General features: G+C 35.9%; 2 protein-coding genes across 3 annotated transcripts; one reads left to right on the top strand and one right to left on the bottom strand.

Moving 5' to 3' along the window:
• The first annotated feature begins 6,790 nt into the window (after positions 1–6,790).
• Positions 6,791–17,207, top strand: LOC107613154 (pleiotropic drug resistance protein 1-like). The gene is made up of 24 exons (XM_088497619.1): positions 6,791–7,281; positions 7,373–7,493; positions 7,645–7,733; positions 7,822–7,906; positions 8,138–8,297; positions 8,448–8,524; positions 8,619–8,672; positions 8,750–8,840; positions 8,962–9,263; positions 9,587–9,868; positions 10,190–10,506; positions 11,023–11,183; positions 11,821–11,924; positions 12,039–12,195; positions 12,851–12,958; positions 13,049–13,206; positions 13,295–13,627; positions 13,752–14,042; positions 14,137–14,220; positions 14,315–14,448; positions 14,827–15,054; positions 15,143–15,314; positions 15,914–16,168; positions 16,776–17,207. Exons 1-24 carry the CDS (start codon positions 6,962–6,964, stop codon positions 17,031–17,033), a joined length of 4,341 nt encoding a protein of 1,446 aa, XP_088353745.1. The 5' UTR covers positions 6,791–6,961; the 3' UTR covers positions 17,034–17,207.
• Positions 17,208–18,253: 1,046 nt separating this feature from the next.
• On the bottom strand, positions 18,254–21,776 carry DBP1 (DNA-binding protein phosphatase 1). Of its 2 annotated transcripts, none has more exons than XM_016315012.3 (5): positions 21,534–21,776; positions 21,130–21,315; positions 20,270–20,476; positions 19,706–19,917; positions 18,254–19,045 (listed from the first exon to the last, which is right to left on the bottom strand). In XM_016315012.3, the coding sequence occupies exons 2-5, from the start codon at positions 21,268–21,270 to the stop codon at positions 18,481–18,483; spliced, it is 1,125 nt and encodes a 374-aa protein (XP_016170498.1). In that variant the 5' UTR covers positions 21,271–21,315; positions 21,534–21,776; the 3' UTR covers positions 18,254–18,480. The 2 variants fall into 2 exon arrangements, with proteins under 2 accessions (XP_016170498.1, XP_020965664.1); XM_021110005.2 differs by having other exon boundaries at positions 20,270–20,479; positions 21,534–21,662.
• Between the last annotated feature and the right edge of the window lie 1,087 nt (positions 21,777–22,863).

Genomic DNA, 22,863 nt, shown 5'->3' with positions numbered 1-22,863 from the left:
TTCATAAAGTATCAAACTATCATTCCTTTAGTCTCTAGAAATATCTTGAAAATAAGGTAAAATAAACTTATTGTTTCGGACATTTTAAAAATATCTAACATTAAAATTTTATAGTGCGAAAAGTGGGGGGATTAGAATTTTTTTTTAGGAGTGAAACCAAACAAAAGCAAAATGTAATTCATAAAATTAAATCACGTTATTATTTCATTTGATCTTATATAAAAGTTAAAACTAAAAAATATAGTCATTAGTTATATTTTATTTTATATATATAAAGGTTATGAATGTACTCAAAAATATATTTTAAGAATTTATATTTCATAAAACTGTACTAAAATTATCAGAATCATATTTAATGTAAATTTTACAACAATTTAATTTTTAAATATAGTATTACTCAATAGATTATTTAATTAATAGGTTGTTCAATAACATTTTGAATAATATTATTTATTAAAGTTAGAATTTAGTTCATCATATCTTTCTTTTTTCAATTATTTTTAATTTTTCATCTTTTAGCCCCAGTGTAATATATATATATTAAAACGTTATAACAAATATAATACATTCTAAAAAAATGTTATAACACATTACACACATGTGCATTGACAATTTTTTTTTTTGAATGTTTTATTAAAAAAAAAATCTTCGCTCTTTATTATAGTAAATCTTTTTTCTCTTTTTATGTATCACGTAATATTTTTCAATCCTGTAGCATTATGATAATATATGTATTTATAAGGGATAAGTACTTTTTTCGTCCCCAAGGTCTGGGGTCAAAATCGATTTCGTCCCTAGCCTTTTTTTTTTGTTAAAATCATCCTCAACGTTTAAAAACGCTTTAAAATCGTCCTTTTCTATTTTTTTGGACCAAATTACCCTTAACTATTAATAAAAATTAAAAAAAAAATCCACCCTCACCTCCCCCCCCACCCCCATCAGATCTCTTCGTTTCTCCCCCCCCCCACACACACAATTTTCCTTTCCTCCTACACCCACCCTCCATCACCCCCAACCCGCAGCCGCCTCGTGTCCAGCCCCACGCCGCCGCCCCGTGTCCAGCCCCACGCCGCCGCCCCCGCGTCCAGCCCCACGCCGCCGCCCCGCGTCCAGCCCCACGCCGCCGCCCCGCGTCCAGCCCCCCGCCGCCGCCCCTGCGTCCAGCTCCACGCCGCCCCGCGTCCAGCCCCTCGTCGCCGCCCCGTGTCCAGCCCGCCGTTGCCCCTGCGTCCAGCCCCCGCAGCCCCTGTTTTTCTGTTTTTGCTTTCTGCCTTCTGCTGCTTCTTATTCTTTTCTTCTTCTTCTGTGATTTTTGATGAAATTTGTTGTTGTTGATGAAATTTGTTGTTGGTGAAATTTAAACTTCTAAATTTTTGATGAAATTTGTTGTTGTTGATGAAATCTGATGATGTTGATGATGATGATGATGATGATGACCGAGTGGAGTGAGGGGTGGGAGGAGGGAGTTACGGTGAGGGGGGTGAGGGGGTACGGTGAGGGTGGGGGGTGAGGTGAGGGGGTGAGGGGGAGGCAGTGAGGGGTGGGGGGTGAGGTGAGGGGGGGTTACGGTGAGGGTGGGGGATGAGGTGAGGGGGAGGCAGTGAGGGGTGGGGGGTGAGGTGAGGCGGTGAGGGGAGGCAGTGAGGAGTGGAGGGTGAGGGTGAGGGGTGAGGTGAGGGGGGGTTACGGTGAGGGTGGGGGATGAGGTGAGGGGGTGAGGGGGAGGCAGTGAGGGGTGGGGGGTGAGGTGAGGCGGTGAGGGGAGGCAGTGAGGAGTGGAGGGTGAGGGGTGGTGAGGAATGAGGGGGTGGGGGGTGGGGGTTACCGGAAGGGTGAGGGAGTGGTGGTGGTGGTGGTGAAGAGGAGGAGAATGATGATGATGAGGGTAATTTGGTCCAAAAAAATAGAAAAGGACGATTTTAAAGCGTTTTTAAACGTTGAGGATGATTTTAACAAAAAAAAAAGGCTAGGGACGAAATCGATTTTGACCCCAGACTTTGGGGACGAAAAAAGTACTTATCCCTATTTATAATTAATTTTTACTCTTTGCGTCAATTGCGAATTTCGCAGAAAAGATGAAAGCAAACACGCTGCAGGGGAGGAAGGAATGGATGCTTACGTTGAGAGAAGAAGAGAATTGGACTTTTAACAAAATGACCCGGATGCATTGTAAAAAATTAATTACTAAATTTCATCCAACGATTTTCATTCTTATTGAAACTCATATTCCTTTCGAGAGAATGAAATCCTTTTGGAGTAAGCTTGGTTATCAGGATGTTGGATTGTTGAGGCTAGAGGTCACAGTGTAGGTATTTGGAGTCTTTGTTATAATTATATGATGACTGCGAGAATGGTTGATGTGGCTGATCAATGTATCAATTTTAAAATCTCTATAGACAATATTTCTAATTTTTGCACTGTAGTGTATGTAAATTTCCATGTCCATCGGCGAATGGATCTGTGGAATGATTTAATCAGTGTATCTAATATAATACAAGGTCCGTGGATTGTGTTAGAAAATTTTAATGAGATTCTATTGCAGAATAAGGTTAGAAGAGGAACGTCCAGTAATGATAAAGCTGAGCTTTTTGTAGATACTCTGGCAAATTGTCGACTGTTTGATATGGGAGCTATTGGGAGGAGTTTCACTTGGTACAGGAAAGTCAGAAGGGGGATACAGGTTACAAAAAAAATTGGATAGATCTCTCATTAATCAGAAGTGGCATTTGCTATTTTCTAAGGTTTATAATGAGGTTTTGGCACGTTTCCACTTTGATCACCGTCTCCGTTACTCATCAGATGTACAAAGGTTGGGATAACTAAGAAAGGCCCCTCCCTTTAGATTTCAAGATGCTTGGATTACTCATCCACTTTTTTGAAATGTTATTCATACAGTTTGGAATAAAGGAGCCCCCGATATTGTCAGGAGTTTGCTAGAGGTTCAGAAGGATGCGCTTACTTTTAACAAAAAAAACTTTTGGAAATGTTTTTAATAAAAAGAAAGAGTTGGAGAGACAGTTGAATGATGTTCAAATTTCTCTCGAGAGTGAAAAAGATCTGGAGTTGAGGGTAAAACAGTAAGGTATTCAGGAGGAGCTAAATTCTATCATTCTTTAGGAAGAGCTTCTGTGGTACCAAAAATCTAGAGAGTAGTGAGTTTGATGTGGTGACAGGAATACTAAATTTTTTCACTTGTAGACGGTTATTAGACAAAAGAGGAATAAGATCCATAAGTTGTTGTTAGATGATGGAATCTGGGCCACTGAGATGCAGGTACTTGAGCAGGAAACAATTTTTTTTTTCAAAAAAAATTATTTTCTACAAGGGAGAATATTGACCTAAATGCTATGGGGGATTTTTCCTGCCCCTCTCTTAGCAGTGAGGCATGTGAAAGATTTGTTAAACTCGTAGCATTAGAAGAGGTGAAAAGAGTTGTAATGACCATGAATTCTTTCAAAGTTTCGGGGCCGGATAGTTTTCAAATTTTGTTTTATAAAGAATTTTGGGATTCTCTTAGTTATGATGTGTGGAGATTAGTTAAGAGAGCCTTTGAGGACGAGATTTTAAATCCTACTATTTTTGAGACCTTCATTGTTCTTATTCCTAAAGTGGAAGCTCATTTTTTGTTAAGAGATTTTCGTCCCATTAGTTTATGTAATGTTCTTTACTAAATTATTACAAAAGTTTTGGTGAACAGGGTCAGACTGTTTCTTTCAGAGATCATCGGCCCGTTCTAGGGTGGTTTTATCTCGGAAAGAGGAACTACGGAGAACATCATTGTTGCATAGAAAATTATGCATTTCATGAAGAACACTAAGTCTAGAAAGGGGACTATGGCTTTCAAGATTGATTTAGAGAAAGCTTATAAAAGAGTGGGTTGGAGATTCCTTGAAACTTCGTTGATCAAATTTGATTTTCTGAGAGTTACTGTTAATCTTATTATGGCATGTGTGACGTCATCTTTCTTAGCTATCTTGTGGAATGGTGAGAGACTTCAGAAATTCAACCCAAAGAGGAGTTTGAAGTAAGGAGATCCTATATCTCCATATCTTTGTGTGCTTTGTATAAAGGTTCTTACTTGTTTTATTACTCTCGGGTTTCTTAAGGGTTGTGGATATCTGTGTTGGTCTCTAGGCATGGCTCTAAAATCTCTCATTTGATGTTTGTTGACGATCTCCTACTTTTTTGTAAAGCTACAAAAGTTCAGGTAAGGGTGGTTATGCGGACTATGGAGTTATTTTTCAAAGTATCAAGATTGAAGGTGAACCTTAGTAAATCTAAGGTTCAGTGCTCAAAGAATATTTCTGAGAGAAGAAAAGAGGTGCTCTCGGGAGTTTCTACTATCCACTTTTGTCAAGACTTGAAAAGATATCTAGGAGTGAATATTGGGCATGAAAGGTCTTCCAAGAGGATAGCTCAGAATGTTATTAAAAAGATTTAGAAGAAGCTTGCTAATTAAAAGCGATGTTTGCTGAATAAGGCAGGAAGACTTTGTTTGGTTAAATTGATAATGGCTTCTATTCCAGTTTACAACATGCAGATTGCTCTTCTTCCGAAGTATGCTCGTGAAAAGATAGATTCTTTAAAGAGACAATTTTTTATGGAGATGCCATACTAATGGGAGAAGGTTGCCGTTGGTTAAGTGGTATGTTGTTATAACTCCTAAAAGGGCGGGTGGTTTGGGTGTTAGGAATACCTACTCAGCTAACATGGCGTTTCTTGACAAATTGGTTTGGGATTGCTTCAATAATAGAGACAACTTTTGGGTTCAGGTTATGATGCATAAATATTCTAGAATTCAATTTTTCTTGGCAATAACAATAGTTAGAATGCTTCAGCCATTTAGAAGGACATTCTCAAAGCATTTGATGCTCTCAAAGATAAGTTCAGATAAAATGTTGGAGATGTGTAGCAATCTGTGTGGTATGATGAGTGGACTCCTTTTGAAAAGCTTTGTGATCTTGTTCTCTATGTTCACATATCTGATTCTGATTTTGTAGTGGTAGATTTGTGGCATGATAGATCTTGGGAGGTGGAGAGACTTGAATCAACAATTCCTCTTGAGGTCAAGCATTTCATTCACTATCTGCACTATTCGACTTTGGCTGACATGAAACTGGGGTAGAGTTGGTGGCCTGCATGGATAAAAAGGTATAGTATAAGAGAGGATTATCGTTGGTTGTTAAAGAATAAATTGAATTGGAATGAAAATAGCAACTGAAACTGGCTTTGGCACTTGAATCTTCCGAAAAAGATCAAATTCACTGTGTGGTTTGGGGTTCATAACGCTCTCCTGACGGAGGTCTTCCACTTCAGGCGACATCTAGCTAATTCGATTATATGCCAGAGATGCAATGCGGCTCCAAAAACAGTAGAACATTGTCTTAGAGATTGTATATATTCCAGAGTTATTTGGTAGATGCTAGATCTTCGGGTTATTGATTCGGTTAAAGACTTCTCTATGGAAACCTAGTTTCGGAAGGTCATGTCTGGTAAGGAAGTTCTTTTAGGGGGTCGGAGTGTGGTGGCTGTGGAGGCATAGATGCAATGACATTTTCAATGCTGAAAATTATTGGACAGAACACAAGGTGGTTGCTCTCATCAGAAACACGGTCATGGATCTAAGGTTATATATGAACAAGTGTACTTTTTTTAGTACCTTCAGGAACCGTTTTTCTTGGAAACCTCTTGTAGGTAATAGCTTTAAAATTAAGATTTAATTATTCTGCTGGTCCCTATAGTTTTGCAAAATTTTCAAATAGGTCCCTATAGTTTTTTTCCTTTTAATTGGATCCCTACACCAATTTTTTTTCAATTAGGTCCCTCTTGGCAGTAATTGGCTTAATTTTATAAGGACCCAACTAAAAAAGAAATGGTGCAGGGACCCAAATAAAAGGAAAAAAAGTGTAGGGACCCAATTAAAAAAAAATTAGTGCAAAGACTCAATTAAAAAGAAAAAAAGTACAGGGAGCTAATTAAAAATTTCGCGAAACTATAGAGACTAACAGAATAATTAAACCTAAAATTAATTGTGATGCTAGTTTGATTATTAATTTGAGCTTGGTTGGATTTAGTTGTCTTATTAAAAATTTTAATGGGAGTTAAATTGCGGGTTGTTCTGATAGCTCTCTTTCCTGATCTGTCATCTTGTGAGCTTTTTGTAGTTTGGAGGAGCCTTGTTTTAGTTTGGAATGGCGAACTGAGAGACATAGTGTGTAGATAAATTATCTAAATATTCTTTATCTTTTGCATGATTTTTTTGGTAAGTGTAAATCTGAAGTTGTTGATTTAGTTAATAAGATTCAAAAAATGTTATTACGACCTTGTGCAATTTGATTAGATATATAAAAAAATAAATAGAAGTGCAGATTAGATAGTTAAATATTGAGCTAAAAATAATTCCAATCATATTAATTAGTTTGAGGCTTGTAAAATTCTTAAGCAAATCATTATGTTTGATTTATGATAGATATTTTGCTTTGTGCTTCCGTTTGTTGTTTAGAGAGCAAAAAAAAAAATCTTCACTATTTATTACAGTAGTTGTTGTTAGGTGTGCAGTAGCATTTTTTGTAAACTATTACCATAGCACAGCTCATGGTTATGTAAAACGTAAACGCAACGGATACTTATTACACGTTGAAATTAAAATCCCATTTGCATGCATGGAACCTTTTTTCACTTTTGAACATGAAACTTGGTGACATAAACTGCAAGTCTGCACCGGCGTGTAAGTTTATTGATTTCTTCTATCATCATTCTATAAATAGCCACCCTCACCTTTATTACCAACACACTACCCTTTCTTTCAGAAACAATAAGAGGAAAAAGCTCAAACACGTAACATGCATTTCACGCACTTGATCCTTGAACCATGAATCTAACAACAATATCCATTTCTAGAAACTACTACCTGTTTCTTCGAAAGAATTAACTTGAATCAGCAACTAACCATCGTCAAAAGATGGAGAATGATGAACTGAGAGTGGCGAGCGCACGCTTAGGAAGCTCACGTGTATGGAGCAGTGGTGCAGTTGATGTGTTCTCAGGCTCTTCGAGACGAGACGACGACGAAGAACAGCTCAAATGGGCGGCGATCGAGAAGCTTCCAACATATCGACGCTTAACAAGAGGCATACTAACCGAATCGCAAGGCGAATACACCGAGATCGATGTCAACAAACTCGGTCCCTTGCAGAGGAAGAAATTAGTAGAAAGGCTAGTCAAGATTGCTGAACAAGACAATGAGAAGTTCTTGTTGAAATTGAGAAGAAGAATCGATAGGTAATAGAAGGAAACATACTAATAAGATTTTATAATAATGTGTTAAAAATATTTTATAATGTGGTTAATTGTTGTGCTTTTTGAATTGCAGAGTTGGACTTGATATTCCGATGATTGAAGTCCGATTCGAGCATTTGAATGTTGAAGCTGAGGCTCATGTTGGAAGCAGGGCATTGCCAACAAACCTTAACTTCTGCATTAATTTGTTAGAGGTAATGAACTGTATGATAATATCATCATTTAGATTTTGGATCTTACTACTTCAAAAAACTCTGTTAGGAACATAATCAAACTTAGAAGTTAACATTTATTTTGTGCAGACATTAATTTTTCTTTTTTCCCTCGGTTTTCCTCTTTTTGAAGGGGATCCTGAATTCTTTTCGCATTCTTCCGAGTCGAAAGAAGCCATTCACAGTTCTTCATGATGTTAGTGGAATCATCAAGCCTAGAAGGTGAATATAGCACAACAATTCAAATCTGTGATTTATTTTTTCCTTTTTGAGGAAACTATTTCTCAACATTTTCTTTTGGCTTGTGTAGGATGACACTGCTCTTAGGCCCTCCAAGCTCCGGAAAGACCACGCTGTTGCTAGCACTGGCCGGAAGACTCGGCAAAGATCTTAAAGTAAGGACATGTGATGTCAGCAAGGTTATCAAACTCTCAGTTTAATCACAAATCAAGTTTACCTAAACTTCATGAGTTTAGGTTTACTATTGAGTTTGACTACCTTGGATGTGAGATTAAGCCCCCCTTTTTTTTTCTTTTAATCAGGAATTGGACTAACGAATGCTTAGATTTGAAGAGAATCCTTTTCATGCTTATTATGATTCAAAGTTTATTGCTGATACATTGCAGTTTTCTGGGAGAGTTTCCTACAATGGTCATGAAATGGAGGAATTTGTGCCTCAGAGAACATCAGCTTACATAAGTCAAACTGATCTCCACATAGGGGAGCTTACAGTCAAAGAAACATTGGCCTTTTCAGCAAGGTGTCAAGGGATCGGAACGCGTTACGGTAAGTTTCAGGCTTGGGTTCTCTCATCTTCTCCATTCTGTATGCTATGTACCAAAATGTTTATTTAGCACTTAGAGTAGTTTAATAGCAAAAAATAGCAAATTGTGTATCCATTTGATTAAACTGTTTAAAATTTTTGGTAACTTGCAGATATGCTGGCAGAATTATCAAGAAGAGAAAAGGCACAAAACATTAAGCCAGATCCTGATCTAGATATTTATATGAAGGTTTACAAAGACACAAATAACAATATTAAATTATTCAAAATATGATGAAATGCTTCGAATATAGAAACGAAGGTAAAACATATTCAATTTTCAGGCTGCAGCACTGGAAGGCCAAGAAACCAATGTAGTTACAGATTATATAATGAAGGTACCAAATTAAATTCATCAAAATTTTTATATGATTTTAAGATATTTTTTCTGAGTTCTGCTCATAATAAATTGCAGATTTTGGGTCTAGAAGTATGTGCTGACACCATGGTAGGGGATGAAATGATTAGGGGGATTTCTGGTGGACAGAAAAAGAGAGTCACAACTGGTAAAAACCAGAAATTTCATCATCTGTTTAACATGAAATTTAAGTAATTTTCTTTTAGTAATTTTTTTCTTTTTTTCATCTATTTCAACTTTTTTTTTTTGGTGGCAAATAAATTATTTAGGTGAGATGCTAGTTGGACCAGCAAGGGCACTTTTCATGGATGAAATATCAACTGGTTTGGATACTTCTACAACATTCCAAATGGTTAATTCTTTGAGACAATCCATTCACATTTTGAATGGAACTGCTGTGATATCTCTTCTCCAACCAGCACCAGAAACTTATGAACTATTTGATGATGTAATTCTCCTATCAGATGGACAAATTGTGTATCAGGGTCCAAGAGAAAATGTTCTTGAGTTCTTTGAATACATGGGATTCAAATGTCCAAACAGAAAAGGAGAAGCTGATTTCTTGCAAGAGGTAACTTTCTAACTTCCCCAAACACTTTTTTGTTCTTTCATCCCTGTAAAAATAAGAGAAAAAAAAACCCATAGGAATTCATTCCTCAGGATTGGAAAATGTGGTGAAGGATAAAGAGAATAAAGTAATCTCTTAAGATCTGAAAGTGAAAAGATTTGTTTCTCATCATTTTTGAAAAAACAGTTAACAGTCATCATTAGTCTTTCTGTTGATGTATGAATTGTGTATTGGTGACTAGTTTGCCACACTTTTTTGAATAATGAGGGGTGAATTTGTCATTCTAAAATGATGGACTAAGCTCTCTCTGTTAATGTATGTAATAGGTAACATCAAGAAAAGATCAAGAGCAGTACTGGGCAAACAATGATGAGCCTTATACCTTTGTCTCTGTAAGAGAATTTGCAGATGCATTTCGGTCATTTCACATCGGCCGGAAACTTGGCAATGAGCTTGCTACCCCGTTCGACAAGACCAGAGGCCACCCTGCTGTTCTAACCAAGAACAAGTATGGTGTCAGCAAGAGGGAATTGCTAAGAGCTTGTGTTTCAAGAGAATTCTTGCTCATGAAAAGGAACTCCTTTGTCTACATTTTCAAGATGTGCCAAGTAAGTACTGTTCAAGTTATGGTCCTCCCCAAAATATTTGTCAAAATGTGGTACAATAACAAATTACCTTATTTCAATACAATTTGTATATAGATGATATATTGGATTGTTAATGTGACAGTTTCTAAATAATAATTATTTTAGAACGGAAGGGATGTAATATTCATCTTAAAGGTTTACAAACTGTTACTATTCAAATTTAGCTAAACTCCTTAAGTTTAACTGAATTGGTGAGTTTGATAACATTGGTCCAAAGCTATGATATTCTTTTCAACACTATAGTCAACTAGATAGAAGCTTGATCCTTTTCATTCTTTTCAGTTGACTATATCAGGAATCATAACAATGACATTGTTCTTGAGGACTGAGATGCACCGGAACACAGTATCTGATGGCGGGATCTACATGGGAGCTTTGTACTTTGTTCTGATTATGATAATGTTCAATGGATTCTCTGAGCTATCCATGACCGTTGCAAAGCTCCCTGTTTTTTATAAGCAAAGGGACCTTCTCTTCTATCCTTCTTGGGCATACTCCTTGCCATTATGGATCCTTAAGATTCCTATCACTTTGGTAGAAGTTGGTATTTGGGTTGTCATGACTTACTATGTTATAGGCTTTGATCCAAATATTGAAAGGTGAGTAAAGGTCTTTTAAGTAACAATAAAAAAGTGATTATTCTGATACAGGATAATATTGTACAGAGATAGAGAGTAAGAGTGAAAAGAGCATATGACATGTGTTGTGGCTTATGGATCCCACTAGATAAAGGTGTTTAAATAAAAGAGAGTTACAACCTCTTTCTGTATCTCTATACATTCTTACTCCATATCAGAGTCATCACCCAATAATAATACTTGAACTCAAAATTTTCGGTTTAGATTTAGACGCCAAATCCTAACCATCCGTCTTGCATTGTGGGGTCCACAATGCTAGTGTCTAAAATTGCACCAAGAAGTTGTGTTCAACCATATATCAAATTAGAGTATTGTGGATTCGTTCATGTACAATTGAAGTCCATATATTATTCAATACCATATAGATGATACGTTGACAAGGAGAACAATGATAATTATGTATTTATGTTCAAATAGCACTACCTTTTTAGATAATTTGGTTGGTTTGCATTATGGTCATATAATTTCTCATGGCAGGTTCATCAAGCAGTATCTTCTGCTAGCTTGCATCAACCAGATGGCCGCTTCACTTTTTCGATTTATTGGGGCAGTTGGGAGGAACCTCGTTGTGGCCAACGCATTTGGAGTATTTTCTTTAATTGCAATTATGGTCATGGGTGGATTCGTCCTATCTAGAGGTGAAACGTTATTTCAGTTAACGGTTAACTCAAGCTCTTAAACTCTCAACTCTTATGAGTTTATCATAAGTTTTTGTCTTCAAATAGAGTGAAAAGTACTTGGATATTCCTTATTCACAACTACTAAAATTTTATTTGTTATACAATTCTCAAGTATTATATTTGAAAATTTATAGTCTAGATGTCCTAGTCTCCTAAAATATGCAAGTACTGTTAGAAATCGATGCTCTTTTTTACCGCGTCAACTTGTTTCGAAACTTAATATTAAAATCGCACTCTTTTAAAACTAATTATCCAGATGTCATCCTTTCTATATTACTAGCATCAATTATAATTAAATATAAAAATAGCAAATCAGTTGCCATCTTAGTAAAAAGGTGGCATTTAGATAATTAGTTTAAAAAGTGGTATTTTGATAATAAATTTTGAAAAAAATAACGTATTATTAAAAAAAAAGCTGAAATCGAGTTTACAATTCAAGTTTACCTAATCTTCACAAGTTTAGGTGGACTATTGAGTTTGTTTGCCTTTGACAGAGTTTATTATGAAAAAAAAAAGCACATATTTTTCCGTTACCTTGTTTTAAACTCCTAATATCAAAATCTAACACAGAACTACTTACATACTTTTGAATCAGTTGATGTGAGGAAGTGGTGGTTATGGGGTTACTGGACCTCTCCCATGATGTACGGACAGAATGCTTTAGCTGTGAATGAATTCCTGGGAAACAGTTGGAAACATGTAAGGAATACAATCAAACCAATGAAACATGCACAAAGAATACAAAATGACTAGGGAACAATTTTGATATGTGATTTTGATAATTAAGTGAATTTCTTATTGATATTGTTGCAGGTTCCACCTAATTCAACAGAATCATTAGGTGTTCAGGTCTTAAAAGCACGTGGAATATTCCCTGAAGCATATTGGTATTGGATTGGAGTAGGAGCTTCCATTGGATACATGTTACTCTTCAATTTGCTTTTCCCTTTGGCCTTGCATTTTCTTGACCGTAAGTATATTTTATGTGTAGGTAGCTTGGATCCCATTTAGTAACTGTTTTATTGGACTAAAAAGATATCGAACAACAAAGACTAAATTTTTCTATTCTATCTTTGAATACATTTACTAAATAGTAGTAAACTATGTATCCAAACGAACCTTCTATCCATCCCTACACCACCAGCTTTGTAGTAACCAAGTGGAGGAGTGCTAGCGGGCCAACAGATTTTGTAATTTATAGCTATTAATTAGTTATCATCAGTGTTTTTAATGGTGTGAGATTACTCACTTTCTTTTTATGGTTAAGTGTTGGCCAAATTTTAATAAAAATGCTGACCCCTAAACTTTCTCTTCGTGAACGAAACCGGTATTCAATCGAGATTTAAGAAGTTGAACCAGATATAATAAAAAATTGCTAAAAAGTCGATTCCACCAATTTACTGTTTTTGATCTATTTTTCTGGATTTTGACCGGTTTACTAACAACCGATTTTTATCTTGAATCAAACCGGTTTAATAGTTAATTTTTGGTTAACTAGATTGAACTGGCCAATTCAGTCCGGTTCTCAGAACCGTCCTAGTAACTATGATCTTGTACATGTGTGCGCTGCCTTCAAATATGTGAAACTATAGCACTGCTCTAAGAATTGAATCATTATGCTGCAGCATTTGGCAAACCACAAGCATTGATATCAGAAGAAGCTTTAGCTGAGAGGAATTCTGTTAGGAATGATCACATCATTGAACTTTCTTCTGGAAGGAATGGAGCTTCTGGTTGTTCACAAGTTCCGCTAGCTTATGTTTCATATTTTTAGCTTCACACATGTTCATTGTGTAATATTATAAGTGCAATTTTCAATGCAGATAAAAGTAATGGAAGAAGTGTGTCATCAAGAACCTTGTCTGCAAGAGTTGTTGCCATTAATGGAACCGATCGCGACAGAAAGTGTGGGATGGTTCTTCCTTTCACGCCTCTTTCTATCACTTTTGATGAAATCAGATATGCAGTAGACATGCCACAGGTAAAATAACTGATTTCAGAAAGGAACTTTCAAGTGCAAGATCAAACAACACATGTAAATTAATACTGGTTTCGATTAATGCTTGCAGGAAATGACGGCCCAAGGCATAGTTGAAGATAAAGTTGAACTGTTGAAGGGTATAAGTGGAGCTTTTAGACCAGGAGTTCTAACAGCTCTAATGGGTGTAAGTGGAGCTGGTAAAACCACTCTAATGGATGTGTTATCTGGGAGGAAAACTGCAGGATATATTCAAGGTCAAATCACCATATCAGGGTACCCTAAGAAGCAAGAAACATTCGCTCGCATATCCGGATATTGTGAGCAAACTGACATACACTCTCCCCATGTCACAGTCTATGAGTCACTTGTTTATTCTGCATGGCTAAGGTTACCCCCTGAGGTTGATTCTTCTACAAGAGAGGTAAATTGACATATAGTAATGTTTGCTCCATTCATTTCATAGTTGAATAAATTGACATGCTTTTTCTTCTAAAAAATGTGCTATATTGATTTAGGTTCTTACAATTCTTATTGATTCATTGTAGATGTTCATTGAAGAAGTTATGGAGCTGGTAGAGCTGAATTCATTGAGAGATGCATTGGTTGGATTACCTGGAGTGAATGGTTTGTCCACAGAGCAGCGCAAGAGGCTAACTATTGCGGTTGAACTTGTTGCAAATCCTTCTATAATATTCATGGATGAACCTACCTCCGGCCTTGATGCCAGGGCTGCTGCTATAGTTATGAGGACAGTGAGGAACACAGTCAACACAGGCCGAACCGTGGTGTGCACAATCCACCAGCCTAGCATTGATATATTTGATGTTTTCGATGAGGTTAGAGATCGATTCTTCTTTTTCTGACTCAATAATGCTTTACTAAATTCAAGTGTTTCAATGCTATAACTATATGTTTTCCGTTTTATTACAGTTATTTCTCTTGAAGCGTGGAGGTGAAGAGATATATGTTGGGCCATTAGGCCGCCATTCTTCTCATCTTATCAGTTACTTTGAGGTAAGCAACTAACTCTTCAGTGGTAATTAATATTAAATATTTCTTGTTTTATCAATCACTTTATTAATCAAACAAAGCTATGCATGCTATATAGGGAATTAATGGAGTGCCAAAGATCAAGAATGGTTATAATCCTGCAACCTGGATGTTGGAGGTTACTTCAGAAACACAAGAGGAAGCTCTAGGAATTAACTTTGCTGAACTATACAAGAATTCTGATCTATACAGGTAAGGAATAACTTCAAAGAAAAAGAAAAGGCATAAGAGCCATAACGATAAACTTGATTTTGACTCGAATGTTTTACGAGAATAATAATTTCTATACACCCACGGCATAAAACAGTTTTACACTATCATATGAATAATTATAAAGTAATTTCCATGAACTTGTTTAACATCATCATCCAATCACATCCATTCTTTCGTATAATCATTCAAGTAGTAGATATGACTAGTCTTTTTTTTTGTTGTATGCCAATATATGATTGAATATCTTTGTAAAACTATTTTAAATCGACAGTTCATATTTTAATGGCAAAATTGTTTTCTGTGCAACTGTCAATATGCTTTTCTATAGTTGACTAATATATGTACAATCACGTTCAGGGGAAACAAGGCGCTGATAAGTGAACTAAGTACACCCCCATCAGATTCTAAGGACTTATACTTTCCAACAAAGTACTCACAGTCCTTCGTAACCCAATGTAAGGCTTGCCTTTGGAAACAGAACCTATCATATTGGAGAAACCCTCCATACAGTGCAGTGAGACTCTTGTTCACAACATTCTTAGCCCTTTTGTTTGGGACAATTTTCTGGGATTTTGGCTCCAAAAGGTAGCAAGAAACAAACATATATCCTTTATTTTCTTTTTCATCGCCTTAGTTTAGTTACATGTTTTGAGTTTTGATTTCTTGAATGCAGGAAAAGAGCACAAGATATATTTAATGCCATGGGATCCATGTATGCTGCAGTACTCAGCATTGGAGTACAAAATGCTAGTTCTGTGCAACCTGTTGTGGCCATTGAGAGAACAGTCTTTTATAGAGAAAAAGCTGCCGGCATGTACTCAGCTTTGCCATATGCATTTGGACAGGTATGCATAAAGTTTTCCATTTAGTGGCTATATTTGGTAAGTCTATCATGACAAAATTTAGAGATATTGAGATAACCAAATAAAGACAAGATTTTATTTCTAGTTTTTTAATATTTAGACAATTTTAGTTTTATATCTATCTTTTTATCTAAATTGGTTTTTGTCTTGTATTGGTATTCAAAAGTACCATGGTCACACAGAAAATTGGTCATTAAATCCGTCATTATTATTTGTGTATAAATACACGTATTGTTTAATTGATTTTCAATGTGTATTTTGCATTCTAACGTGTATTCTATACGGATGGGTGATTTGGTGGCTGATTTTTAATGTTCATTGTTGATTTTTATAGCCCTTCACACTAATGATGATCATTTTGACCTTTTTAAAGCTATTTTCAAATATATAAATTCATTGATTTAAGAAAATATTATGAAAGTCACAATGATGAAAATCATAGAATGGAGAATGTAATTTAGAAGGAAAATCATCAACATATTGTTTAACAATAGTCACAAAGTAGAATGAAAATGGAAACTCTTGGAAACTCTAGATCTGATGAAATTTTAACCAATTCACCACATTTGAAAATCTTACAGGTTGCTATTGAGATCCCATACATATTGCTACAGACCCTGGCATATGGTGTCATAGTGTATGCCATGATTGGGTTTGAGTGGGCGGCTGCCAAGTTCTTTTGGTTTCTGTTCTTCATGTTCTTTACATTTTTTTACTACACCTTATACGGGATGATGGCTATTGGTATTACCCCAGATCACCATATTGCTGCCATAGTTTCTCTTGGGTTCTACTTGATATGGAACCTTTTCTCAGGATTTGTCATTCCTAGAACTGTAAGCTACCATTATCTCTTATGCTTTCATTTTAATATTTTAGAAAATGCTATTCTTATGAGTTTAAAAAATATTTGAAGAAATACTAGTAGCATTTTTTATGAATTGTTTTATTAATAAAGTGATCTTTAGATGTCTATTTTAACACTTCCTTCCTAAATTGTCCCTTAAAACATTGGTCACAACTTTCTTTCCACCCATGCATAATAGCATTCACAATGCTCGGTTTCAGTTTAGTTTTATTTTTGGTTCTATAAGATGCTACATCAGCATTTGTAAAAACTAATCGTCACAAACAAGCACTTGAGACTAAATATGAAATTTGTCACTCTAATCTTTAGTTTCAATTCAATTTAAACTTTATACATAAATGATTATCCATCAAAGTGAAATCGTTTCTCTATACTGAGTCCAGTCTCATTCCATCGATTATTTCTAATGCAAAGTGTAATCCAAACATTGACTATTTTTTGTATTTTAAATTTTAAAAATACTCTATTGAAGTTGCTACACCTTAACATGCATGACTGTTAGGTGATTTCCCAAAAAAGGCACAAATAAGAAATAGCATCATTCCTCACATTTGCCAAACTTTTGATATTTACAGAGAATGCCAGTGTGGTGGAGATGGTACTTTTGGATTTGTCCTGTGGCATGGACCATGTATGGATTAGTCACTTCACAGTTCGGTGATGTAACTGAACGCCTAGAGACTGGAGAAACTGTGGGAGATTTTGTAGAGAGATATTTTGGATATAGAGATGATTTCATTGGTATAGCTGCTGCTGTTGTTGTTGGCTTCACATTGCTCTTTGGATTCACCTTTGCCTTTTCAATTAAGGCATTTAATTTCCAAAAGAGATGAAAACATTTTTATATAAATAATACTAGGGAAGCAATAATTAAAGTTACCATATTTAGCATACATCTTATATTTCATACATGTAACATTTATAATTACACATTTATTACATTTAAAATTACACACTTGTTCTAATAATAATGAATAAATTTTAAATAAGATAATTTTGGCCTGTTTAGTCTGATTTTCTATTATCTCATAAACATTATTGTTTTTATATATACACTTGTATAAAATTTAATTAATAATGAAATTTAAAGCAGTAAAATATTCCTAGACCACACTTAATTTGTTGGGAACGTTTTCTTGTGGAAGGTGCAAGCATCTATCTAGTTGTAGAGCTGCATTGAAAAATTAATATAAAACCCAAAAAGTGTAAACGATAACTATTTTGGAACGGAGGGGGTGATTCTTTTTTGCGGCAAGAGTTTCATGGTGAGGCTTCTGGAAATAGGTTGAAAAAACACACAATGTGTGAACTTTTTTCAATGTAAGATTCTGGAAAATGGGTCGCTAAAAAAACTAAAAAAGTGTTAAAAGAGTGAACTCTTTTTTTTTTCTTTTTCTCTAAAATGGATAAAGACTTTGAAAGTGAGATTCTAGAAACTGCAGTTGTGAAAGTGGACAGGAAGCATTGGAAGGAAAGGAATGAAGATGAAAATTTGGAATTCAGAGAAAGAGAAGAGTAAGTGTTTGGACTTGGCATTAGCAAGGGCTTTTAAACTTTTCTAATGCAAAATATAATAATGCTGTCGTTTCAAGAAAGGTTTAAACTTTGTGGTATGTTTCTCAAAATTCATGTTTGGGTTAATAGCAATGCTGCATGTGAAACATGCATTTGAGAAATGAATGATTTTCTTGCTACTTGTGCTTAAAGAGAAAAAGGAGTTTCAATAATTTTTAGTTTATTTTTTTATATATAAATGACAAAGAAAGGCTCAATTCAAGAAAAAAATTTACATAACATTAGCCCCCAAAAAAAAAAAGTTTTACAGCTGCAGTTATATACCTAAGATTTTACGATAATTAACTTAAGCAAACATACATTCACTTGAACTTTCCATAAACTCTTGAAGCTAATGTTAATGGAAATAGAAAGTCTTGAGATTGTAGAAAATAGAAGAAATACATGAGAAAGTTAGTACAACTATTTTTCCCATTTCAAGAGAGTACAAATTCATTGCTATGAAATGCCTCTCATAGTCAGAACTAAGAACCAAACAAGCCCTCAAATATGTATTCATTCATTGGATTTGTTTATGCTTAAAAGAAAAAAGAATGAACCAATAATTCTACATTGCCAATCACCAAATGACTAACACAAAAATTAAAATGTCGACTAGATGCCGCATATTTTACAGTCAAAGTTTTCTCAATCTACACCTACAAATGAATCTTAGTTCCTAGAGGGTAAAAAAAAAAAAAAAAGAGAAAATTTAACATCAAAAGCTCAATTACCTAAGTTATCCAGGAAGCTTTGCAACTCCCTCAAGCCTTCGGCGGAGAAGCTCCTGTGCACTCTCGAGCGCGGCACCACCAAGTTAGGCGGAGGTTGTTGCTGGAAGCAAATTACAACAGCAGATAAATTGTCTCCACTCTTTCTTTTCAAAGCCTCATCAACCAAATCCTTGCTACACATGGTGGGGTCATTATGTTCCTGAAGCCTGCGGCGAGCAAAGTCTACTGCATTCTGGCTCCTAAATACATCCCAAATCCCGTCGCAACCAATTATGAGGAATTCATCCTCGGCGGTGAGTTTTGTACTCATAAACTCAGGTTCTGCGCTGAGTGGTCCCCCGCCTCGGCTTTTCATCCCTTCCACGTGCCAATCGCCAATAGCACGAGCAACATTGAGTTGTCCATTAAGATATCCATCATAGACATACCCCCCAGATGCCTCAATACGCTTCTTCTCTTTCATGCACACAGGTTTATGATCTCTTGACATTTCAATTGCTTTTCCACGCCGACACAGCACAGCTCGGCAATCTCCAGCATTTGCTACCACCAGTTGCCTGCAATCAGAAACTATAATCAACATGCAGATTATCAAAGCCATGTAGTATGTCATGTCATTTTCTCGTTCGGTGTTGGAGCTCATTAATGATTTAATTAGTTACCTATTATAGCAACTCTATTAGCATGACCGAGATGTATAGTTAGATCATTTATTTACCATTTATTTACCATAGTTAGATTACTCATCTCAATCTAGTTAGTCCAACCTGTATAGTTAGTTAGAATAACAATTTTGTTGGTCTCTTGTATATAAGGCAATTCTTTGTATAGTGCAGAGTGTGATTTGCCAATTGCCATACTAACAGAAAATCTTCAGCTCTATTTTCCATATTCTCTCCTCTCTTTCTTCTTTTTTCTTCCTTCGCACATACTCACCAGCTCACAGATGCCAAGTTTCAACATGCTATAATGGATAACTAATTAAATCATTAATGAGCTCCAACATTCAGAGAAGGAAAAGCATAGAAAAATAACAAAGGGCCAACTTTTGAGACAGGTTACAATGCCCCCTGAAGCTCCATTGGACCCAAATGATTTCAAACACACTGAAGACCTAAGAAGTAAAGAATAATAAATAAAATGCATTTGGCACTATAGTGCTCTTAAACTTATTTTCTCAAATGTATGTTGAGATTGTTTAGTATCAAAAACCTAACCTTCCAATAACAAGAGCAGCCAACGCCGTAGTGCCAGATGCAAGGGTAGCATCCACAGAGCAGGCTTCTGCGAAGGCATTGTCAGTTTGCAGAAATGCTGAAGCAATTATCCTCTCAATATCACTTGGGAAATCATCATCTTGAACAATGAACTTTGGTAAATGGTGGCAAGCAAAATCAGCAGCATGCTTTCCACCATGTCCATCAAATACCTGATCCGTCATTAGACACACAATGTCATAAGACATGTTTTAAAAGAAAAGCAGGCAACATACACAAATTTCCTTCTACTCGTTAGCTACTCCATGGACAACAACGGTGTGTATAATGTCTTTACATACATTGATCTAGAACAAAGGCAAAGAAACAATACTACCAGAAAAGATTAGCATGTACATTAATATTATATAAAACTTTGAAAATTACGTCAAGAGACAAGTGGAACATACAAGAAGAGAGAAATAAAAGTGAGACATAATGATTATTTTATTCTTTTATTTCAAAAATCATCCATCTATTCACATAATAGTTTGTTCTCCAATAAGTGGAAGAGTAGATCAGTACCCCATAGAAAGCACTAGGTCCGTCTATATGGTTCTTGAGTGCATTCTCTTGCATAAAATTGTCAACGCAAACATAAACATCTTCCATACTTGACCGGAACCCCATATTACCACATCCTCCAGAACGAAGCTTTGGAAGGAAATCAGATTGACAATCTTCAGTGGCACGCTCCGGTTCAACGGATACATCAGAAAGTTTTGTCATCATCTGCTAAGTTTGTCACCAGAAAACAATTATCCAAATTCTAAAGTGTTAAAAAAATTCAAGAAAAAACTAACTTTTAAATGTAGAATTAAACTTGAATTGAACTCCAGAAATTAACACCATTGACAATAGCCAATTACCAACTATCATCCAATAAACTAACTTCACAAAGGTAAACTAAATGGCACAAGTAGGTTATCACACTTTGAGGCACCCATCTATGTAGATAAATAAATGTCTACCTCTTCTTGGTCACTAAAACAAAAGAAAAACAAGCAATTGATTCCTAAAGAGGAACAAACTGAAATCTTTTCCATAGGTTTTTTTTGTTTTATAATGCATACGTTACCTCAACTTAATAGAAGACAAACAATAATTCTCCTTAGCCACAACTTTGAAAAACTCTTAACAGTGTTGCTTTCCCAAAATGACAAATAAAATTTTATTTGAATATTAAAAAAAATACGTTTAAATATATATAAACACAACTTATATAAAGAAATTAATAATTCATGTACCAACAAACAAAAGGACGAAACAACACCATTTCTGTAACCTAGCAGCACTAAGGTTCAACAGCATAAGCACAATAAATACACTTTCCTAATTAATTTTTTCATTTAAAAAAAAAAGGAAGAATTAAAATTATAACTTACAAGAGAAGGATGGCGAACAAGGGGTTTCTTGTTGTGATGGCATTGGCGAAAGGCAGAGGCAGCAGAAGAAGGTGGATTCGGAGGTCGACCATCAATGGGGCTCTTACTTTCACCACAATTGAACCCTTCAATTTCCTCCATTTTCACATAGCCTCGCCCCCCAAAAGTAAAATTATAAAATATAAGCTGAGAAATAGAAAATAGGGTTCGACCCAGATCAGAAAACGCTATTGGGTAGCTTGAACGAGGGTCAAAATTAGGTATTTTTTTTGTTTTAGGGTGATTTTGTTCGTTGCAACGAGATTAACACATAGGAGTTGTATAAAACAAAATGTGAATGGTTAGAGAGAGAGAGAGAGAAGAATAGGATTTGTGGAGGGAGAAAGAGAGAGATAGAGATTCACCGTCGTAGCTGAACGCGGTGGTCGGTGGTGGTTGTTAGGTGGGTTTTAACTTTGAAGTTTCCCAAATTTGCGTGTGCGGTGGCAGGTTCGTAACGACGTCGTTTCTTGTAACGTCACGGAAGATGTTTTGGGGGCTTTGTTTCTTTTAAACGGCACCGTGCATTTTAACCGGAGCTACGTTCTATTCTAACACGTCGTCCATTCATGAGATGATGCACCACATGCTGAAGCCAATTTTTGTTTATGGGAAATGCTAGTTTTGCTTCCAATTTAATTTAAATGGTAAATATTATTTAGTTATTATAAACTACATATAAAATTATTAACATGAACAACGGGCCTTAAAATTAGTCCAATTTAAATAAAATACACTACACTCTAAATTACTCACCTAAATTTTAATATTAGAATAACAATCCGCACACCAAGTGAATTAAACATTTGATATACCCATTGTTCACATTGTTTAATATTTTCATTGTCTACCTGAAAATACTAATCAATGTGAATAATAGATTTATCGGATGTTCAATTCACTAGGTGTGCGGATAGTTATCCTAATATTAAGATTTAGGTGGATAATTTGGAGGTGTAGTGTGTTTTTTACTTTATTGAACCAATTTTAGAACTCATTGTTCATATTCTTAACAAAAGCCAAAGTCCAAACAAAAAACATTCCACTCTATTTATCTGCGACAACCTTAGCCTCTCACTTTCCACCTTTCTCTCCTTTTGTTGTAGCCACTTCACTCCCCTTTCCCTATCGCGCAGTCACCAACGCACCTCATCGCCGCTGCCGCCGTTTGAAGAAGCATCATGCCGCACTGCCATTGCACTTTTTTCTCCAACGTGTCGCACCGTCCTTGTGCTCCTTACAACCGACACCGTCGCTGCACCTACTTCTTCCTTACATCGTGTCTCCTGCTCTCGATGTCGCCACTGCACCTTCTTCTCCCATGTGTCGCGCCGCCCTTGTTCTCCCTGCAAGCGACGTTGCCGCTGCGCGCCTTCTTCTCCCACCGAGACGTCGCACCATGTTCCGTTGCTGCTCCAATGCTGCACCTCTGTCCTTCCTTCTACGCCGCTGCATCGTGTCTTCGCCACTTCTATCGTGTGCTGCTTTGTTTCGTTCACCTAAATGGTATGATCCAAATAAACATCCACATTTTAGTGAAAAAAATCAAACAAATCAAGTGAAATACCAATAGTGTACCCAAATAAATATTCATTTTAGAATGAAAAGAATCATACACACACATAGTAAAATCAACATCCAACTTAGTTGATAAAAAATAAATAATGTGACAGCAGTTATGAGAACACCGGAATC

Source organism: Arachis ipaensis, chromosome B8 (assembly GCF_059453495.1).
Source record: "Arachis ipaensis isolate K30076 ecotype BB chromosome B8, ASM5945349v1, whole genome shotgun sequence".
NCBI lineage: Eukaryota > Viridiplantae > Streptophyta > Magnoliopsida > Fabales > Fabaceae > Arachis > Arachis ipaensis.
This window is presented reverse-complemented; position numbering and strand designations above follow the sequence as displayed.

Bases quoted from the DNA above. Each gene is read 5' to 3' on its own strand.
- DBP1 (XM_021110005.2), bottom strand. From the start codon at position 21,270: ATGGAGGAAATTGAAGGGTTCAATTGTGGTGAAAGTAAGAGCCCCATT. The intron at 20,480-21,129 runs GTAAGTTATAAT...TGACAAACTTAG, and splicing joins TTGTTCGCCATCCTTCTCTT to CAGATGATGACAAAACTTTC. The intron at 19,918-20,269 runs GTACTGATCTAC...ATGACGGATCAG, and splicing joins GACCTAGTGCTTTCTATGGG to GTATTTGATGGACATGGTGG.
- LOC107613154 (XM_088497619.1), top strand. From the start codon at position 6,962: ATGGAGAATGATGAACTGAGAGTGGCGAGCGCACGCTTAGGAAGCTCA. The intron at 7,494-7,644 runs GTAATGAACTGT...CTCTTTTTGAAG, and splicing joins TCTGCATTAATTTGTTAGAG to GGGATCCTGAATTCTTTTCG. The intron at 11,925-12,038 runs GTAAGGAATACA...ATATTGTTGCAG, and splicing joins TGGGAAACAGTTGGAAACAT to GTTCCACCTAATTCAACAGA.